Here is a 7,466-nt window from a genome sequence, read left to right on the forward strand (position 1 = left end):
AGATTGATGCGAGGACTAGGAGCTTGGCTTTCTTGAAATTTGCTGACTTGTACATATTGCAGTCTGTCTGTCTCATTAGAAATGCATGTAGTTTGCCTTTGACTTGACTAGAAAAAGTAGTACTGATGGGTATATGTATAATCTCCCTGCAAAAAGACTGAAAAGCCCTTCATTAAGGGTAGGATGGTCATTTCCGCGACCGGATCCGCGTACTTTGCAACGGGCGGGTCGCAGAGGACTCGATCCGGGTCGTGGGAACTGACAGAAGACCCAGACAATGACGGCCATTCGATTAGAATGGGAATCAACCAGATGAGGCCACGTGGCCCAGTACTTGCCGTACAACTGTGTACTATAAATAGACCCCGATACGCCATAAATGAGGTAACTGCTATACATTAATTGAGATCGAACTTTGAGATAGAATATATTTCTCTCGATCAACCTAACTTGAGCGTCGGAGGGTCATTGTCGGGGACATACCCGACGAGCTCACGGTTCGTGTTTTATTCTCAGGGGATCCAAAACCTGTTTCGGAAGAGTTAGTCGATCAGCGGAGAGATCGTCTCAGGAGATCGAATAATTCGACCCGGATCAGTTGGCGCCGTCTGTGGGAAATTCTGAGAATTTTGTCATTATGGAAGGTTCATCGAGGAGAAATGCTGCCGAGGAAGAAACACCCAGGAGAGGAGCAGGTGCAACCATCCAAATCACTCCGGATGAATTGCAAAGGATGATAGACGAGGCAAGTCGAAAAGCCATCGTAGAATATGAAAGGAGAACAGCGACCCCCTTGGTCAAAGAAACTGCTAGAAGACAGTTGTTCGAAAATGTGGAGCCAATAAGAGAATCAAGGGTTCAAGGAGAGCATGATCATCGCAGTAAACGACCGGCATCCTCCGATGCAGGCTCCAGCAGCCACGGACGCGAGAAAAGAAGAGAGCCGGTCATATCCAGGGCCGAAGTAGAAAGCGTGGGCAAACAGATACACAGCCTAAATAAACAGATCGACGAGTTGAAGAAACGGGGGGAGATCGTCTCGCAGAACAAGAACTCCCCTTTCTATAATGAAATCCTCGTTCAGACTGTCGAGCCGGGGTTCAGGGTGCCCGATCTGAGGAGATACGATGGGATGAGAGACCCCCAGGAGCATGTGGCCGCCTTCGAAATGGTGATGAATCTTTACGGACAATCAGCCCCGATAATGGCTAAATTGTTCGCGACCACACTTACGGGAAAGGCTCAAGAGTGGTTCACGAACCTACCTCGAGGAAGCATCGAGTCGTACGAGCAGCTCGTGCAAAAGTTCAATTTCCATTTCACGAGCAAAAAGAAGCAAAAGAGGTCGGCTACCCATCTGTTCAACATCCGACAGAGAGAGGATGAGACGTTGAAAAATTTCATGGGCCGATTCAACAATGAGACCCTGGAGGTGCAAGAATTGAGGATTGACATGCTCGTGAGTATTCTCATCCACGGACTCAGGAAGGGCTCTTTTGCCTCCGCCCTAGCGCGAGATCCGCCCATTGATGTCGAGCAACTGATGGCGATAGCACAGAAATATATCGACGAAGAGGAAATGAATGCGATGAAAGATTCGGAGCGAAGGGAGCGGGAGTATATTCCCAGACGACCACATGAGGGAAGAGGGGGAGGAAATGACAAACCAAAAACGGAGAAACGGAAGGAACCCAAGTACGTGCCGAAATACCACAACTACACTCCTTTGGCCATGTCTCGGGAGAAGGCTCTGATGATGGTAGAAAATGGCGACGTGCTGAAATGGCCTAGACATACGAGATACACCCCCACCAAGAAAATGTCTAACAAGTACTGCCGTTTCCATCGGGAGAGAGGACACAGCACAGAGGAGTGCTACCAGCTGAAAGATGAGATCGAAAGACTCGTTCGACAGGGGCACTTCCGAGATCGCGTGCCCCCAAATTGTAAGATCGGAGAGGGAGGAAGGAGGAGTAGATCGAGAAGCCTGGACCGAGACAGAAACCCGGGCCCATCAAGGATCGATAGACCCCCGGCGGGTGGGAACAACGCACCCACAAAAGGCGTCATATACACAATAGCGGGAGGATCGACTGCGGGAGATTCGGGTCGAACACGGAAGAGATGCGCCCGAACAGCCGGATCGGTGAGACAGAAGGAATTCGTGCTGAAGGTGGAGGGCGAAGAGGCCATCTCATTTAATAGCTCAGACCGATTGGAGGATGGGCGAGAACAGAACGACCCCATGGTCATCAAGCTCGATATCGCGAACTTCACCGTCCATAAAGTGTTGATTGATAGCGGAAGCTCAGCGGACATAATTTTCAAAAATGTCGTGGACCGGATGGGGCTGGAAAATGCGAGGCTCGAACCAGTAAAAACTCCACTGGTCGGCTTTGGAGGAAGCGAAGTGGCCTCATTGGGGACGATCGAGCTGCCAGTATCCATGGGCGAAGAGCCGAAGAGGAAAACGCTGATGGTAAAATTCCTAGTGGTCGATACCCCGTTCACGTACAATGTCATACTGGGTCGGCCGGGGTTGAATTCATTCCGGGCGGTTATCTCCACATACCATATGAAGATGAAATTCCCCACTGAATATGGAATCGGGGAAGTGTGGTGCGACCAAAAGGAGGCTCGTAAATGCTATAACTTGTCGATAAAAGCGGAGCCGAGGTCGAAGAAACAGAAGGTCAGGGAGGACGCGGAGCCCCGACCATGTGAGGCTGAACACTTAAAACCCAGTGAGGAATACAAGGCTGTTTAGCTCGCAACAGAGGACCCCAGCAAGACGACCAGGATAGGGTCCAGCATGAATGAGGGAGAGATGGCCATGATCGACTTCCTGCGGAACAACGCAGACATGTTCGCATGGAGCCCATCGGATTTCACTGGGATTGACCCGGAGGTCATTGTACACCGACTGAACGTCGACCCCACCGTTCGACCTGTGCAGCAGAGGAAGAGAACTTTCAGCAGTGACAAAAATGATGCTATCAGGCAGGAGGTCGATAAGCTACTAAAAGCTGGATATATATCGGAAATCCAGTACACGAATTGGCTTTCCAATGTAGTACTTGTCCCGAAGGCTTCAGGAAAATGGCGCATGTGTGTGGATTTCACGGACCTAAACAAGGCTTGCCCTAAAGACCCATATCCGCTACCTCGGATCGATACCATGGTGGATTCGACTGCTGGGTTCGAACTCTTTTCGATGATGGATGCATACCAAGGATATCACCAGATCCAACTGGCGGAAGAAGATAGAGACAAAACCTCCTTCGTCACAGATAAAGGGATTTATTGCTATAACATGATGCCGTTCGGACTGAAAAATGCGGGTGCGACCTACCAACGATTGGTTAACAAGATGTTCGGCGATCTGCTCGGAAAAACCATGGAGGTATACGTCGACGACATGCTGGTCAAGAGTAAGAGGTCACAAGACCACATCAAAGATCTCTCTCAGGCATTCAGTATAATGAGGTCGCACGGAATGAAGCTCAACCCGGAAAATGTACATTTGGAGTGACAGGTGGGAAGTTTTTGGGGTACATGATCAGCGAGCGAGGGATAGAGGCGAACCCAGAAAAAATTCAAGCTATAATGAATCTGAGATCACCCAATTCGGTCAAAGAAGTGCAGAAGCTCACGGGAAAGATCGCATCCTTGAGCAGGTTTATATCTAGATCGGCCGACAAAAGCTTACCGTTTTTCAAGATCTTGCGGAAGCCCAAAAATTTCGCGTGGACATCGGAATGCGATCAGGCCTTACAGGAGTTGAAGAAATACCTCACAAAACCCCCACTGCTCGCAAACCCGAAGGAAGGGGAGACTTTATTCTTGTACCTAGGGGTGTCCGAAAATGCGGTCAGCTCAGTGCTGGTGAGAGAGGAAGCCAGTAATCAAAATCCGGTGTATTATGTTAGCAAAATGCTCCAGGGAGCCGAATCCCGATACTCGGAGATGGAAAAACTGGCCCTTGCCCTAATTGTTACAGCTCGAAAACTGCGACCATACTTCCAGGCGCACAAGGTGGTGGTATTGACGAACCATCCTCTTAAACACGTGATGTCGCGACCCGAGGCATCAGGAAGACTAATCAAATGGGCAGTAGAACTGGGACAGCACGACATTGAGTACCAACCCCGAACGGCTCAGAAAGCACAGGTACTGGCGGATTTTGTGACGGAGTTAATAAGCGATCTAGAACGACCCGAAGCGTGTGAACAGCCTTGTTCGAAATGGATGCTGCATGTCGATGGGTCTTCCAACGCGAATAACGGAGGAGCGGGCATATTGATCCAAGGACCCGAGGGCATCGAGATAGAAGTGGCAGCTCGACTATCATTCCTGGTAACAAACAATGAGGCAGAATACGAGGCATTGGTATTAGGGCTGGAGCTAGCATATGAGGCAGGCGCTCGCGATCTGGAGGTTTTCACCGACTCACAGCTGATCGCTATGCAAATTGAAGGAGCATACGAGACAAGAGAGAGAACCATGACACAGTACAAAGAGATCGCGCAGCGATTGATGAGAAAGTTTAGTGGATGCTCGCTTTCACAAGTTCCCCGAACAGAAAACGACAAAGCGGATGCCCTGTCAAAATTTGGTGCGGCAATGGACGGAATTCGGGATCGCAAAATCACAGCCCTAGTACGCGAGCAGTCAGCCCTCGCAGGTAGATCAGAAATCCAGGTCGTTTCGATGACAGGGTCTTGGATGAACGAAATCGTAAGCTACCTCGAGGATTGTACCTTGCCTAGCGACTCGGTGGCAGCCAAAAGACTCAAGTTTCGGGCTGCTCGATTCACACTGTTGGGGGGCCAGCTGTACAAGAGGACGGTGGACGGTTCTCTCTTGAAATGCTTGGACGAAGAGAGGGCCATGTACGTGATGCGGGAAATACATGAAGGAAGCTGTGGCAATCATTCCGGGGCGAGATCGCTAGCTCAGAAGGTGATGCGGCAAGGGTATTTCTGGCCCACTTTGGTCGAAGATTCCAAGAACTTGGTGAGGAAATGCGAGAGTTGCCAGAAATACGCTTCTTTGATACACCAGCCGGCAGCACCGATGGAACCGATCAAGATAGCATGCCCGTTCGACCAGTGGGGAATTGACATCGTGGGACCTTTTCCGCCCGCACAAGCCCAAAAGAAATTCATCATCGTAGCGGTCGAATATTTCTCCAAGTGGGTCGAAGCCGAAGCAGTAGCCAAAATCTCGGAGAGGGAAGTCATCAACTTCATTTGGAAGAATATTATATGCAGATTTGGTATACCCCGGATACTAATATCTGATAACGGCACGCAGTTCCAGGGTAGGAAAATTACGGAATGGTGCAAGGAACTGAAGATCGCACAACACTTCACAGCAGTTGCGAACCCTCAAGCGAACGGGCAGACCGAAGTGACGAACCGAACGATCTTGCAACATCTGAAGACTCGCCTCGAGAGCAAGGGGTCGTGGGTTGACGAACTGCCCGGGGTCTTGTGGGCTTACCGAACAACGCCACGAACCGCTACGGGTGAAACCCCTTTCTGCCTGGTGTACGGAACCGAAGCCATCATTCCTGCTGAAATAGGGGAAGAATCGCAAAGAGTTATGCAGTACGAGCCCGAGGCGAACCGAGCCGAACGAGGCTTCGACCTCACCGTCATTGAAGAAAAAAGGGAGTCCGCATATGCTAGAATCTTACATCACAAGGGCCTAATGATGAAGAGCCACAATCGCAGAGTTCGACCCCGCCAGCTGCAGGTGGGAGACCTCGTGCTGAAGAAGGTGGAGGCGTCAAAACACGTGGGAAAACTGGAGCCGCCTTGGGAGGGCCCTTACAAAGTGATCGAGATCAGAAAGAAGGGTACATACAGATTGCAAGATATGCAGGGTCGCGATCTACCACGCCCTTGGAACATACAAAACTTGAAGAAGTTCTACGCCTGAAGCTAAGAGCCTGTGAAAGGCCGTCAACTCGAACAAGGAGCCTGTGAAAGGCCGTCAACTCGAACAAAGAGCCTGTGAAAGGCCGTCAACGCGAACAAGGAGCCTGTGAAAGGCCATCAACTGAAAGATCGAACAACTGACTGATCGAATAAGAAGCCGGCAAAAGGCCATCAACAGGAAGACCAAACAGAAACTACAAGGGGAGAGTTCTAACAGATTACTAATTGTATATTCCCAAGGTTAGGAAGATCGAATCCATGTTAAACATTGTATTATTGAGTATTTACAACTCCTGTAATTTACCCAACGAGATTTATCAAAGTTTCTTTGTTTTGTGCTTACATTTGTGCGTACATTACTATCATTATTCGCTTTTGAAGCATCCAATATGCGATCTGAAAAAGACGCGTCCAATATGCGATCTGAAAAAGACGCACACAAGCAAAACGCGAACTGAAAAAGACGCGTCCAATATGCGATCTGAAAAAGACGCACACAAGCAAAACGCGAACTGAAAAAGACGCGTCCAATATGCGATCTGAAAAAGACGCACACAAGCAAAACGCGAACTGAAAAAGACGCGTCCAATATGCGATCTGAAAAAGACGCACACAAACAAAACGCGAACTGAAAAAGACGCGTCCAATATGCGATCTGAAAAAGACGCACTCAAGCAAAACGCGAACTGAAAGAACACAATGTGCAAATGTAGCAAAGGAAGCGAGCTGACAAAAGTTCATTTTCATTCAACAAAATGTCATATACAGGGGTTATCAAAAATTCCACCCCACCCTCCTGTTTACAAAAAATGATGTCCTAACAATCTCTAGGATTTACATTTGGATCAATCAGCTCAAAATCCTACCACAAAAATAGAAGAATCGGGACTGATCAGGTGTCAGCTTCTGCCTCCAGTTCGTCCCTCAGGACCATAAATTCATCGTCTTTCAGCTCAGGATCTGGAGGAAGAGGTTGAAGGTCGCCATCAAGCGAGATGTCGAGTTTGCTGCGGTCAAAAGACTCATGAAAGCCACCGAGCTTTTCGACTTGAGACAGGCAGGTCTCATAGCCCTTGGTGAATGAGTCCGCAGATTTGATCTCAAGAGCGGTCGTGAAGGTGTCAGTCTTCAAAAAATCACGAACCGCGAACATCCGGGAATCGGCCAAGGCTCGCTGATGCTCTTCGACCAGAATGCGACCAGCTTGGCCTTCCTCCAACCCACGCTTGTGGCCCTCCACGAGGCCGACCTCACGTCCAGCATCGAACGCCTCTTTCTTGGCCTCCGCCAGAGCCACCTCTTGCTCAGAACGAAGAATCTCCCTCTCCTTCTTGGCAACATCGAGCTCGGCTCGCAACTTTTGCACCTCATCTCCCAAGGCCAGCAGGTTATCCTCTTGCTTGCGTTCGGTCTCGTCCCGATCGGCCAGTTGAGCCTTAAGATCTTGCACCTTCTGGTCTGTCTGAATATAACTCTTCCGATAATGGGTGCATTTGAGGCTTAAGCTCCGAAGAAAGGTCA

General features: G+C 49.5%; 1 protein-coding gene across 1 annotated transcript; it reads left to right on the forward strand.

The window, feature by feature from the left end:
* The first annotated feature begins 637 nt into the window (after positions 1-637).
* On the forward strand, positions 638-2,767 carry LOC105177846 (uncharacterized). Its single transcript, XM_011101115.2, has one exon. It carries the CDS (start codon positions 638-640, stop codon positions 2,765-2,767), a length of 2,130 nt encoding a protein of 709 aa, XP_011099417.2.
* The last annotated feature ends 4,699 nt before the right edge of the window (positions 2,768-7,466 follow it).

The sequence above is a fragment of the Sesamum indicum genome, linkage group LG2 (assembly GCF_026168435.1).
Source record: "Sesamum indicum cultivar Baizhima isolate 11 linkage group LG2, ASM2616843v1, whole genome shotgun sequence".
Classification (NCBI taxonomy): Eukaryota; Viridiplantae; Streptophyta; class Magnoliopsida; order Lamiales; family Pedaliaceae; genus Sesamum; species Sesamum indicum.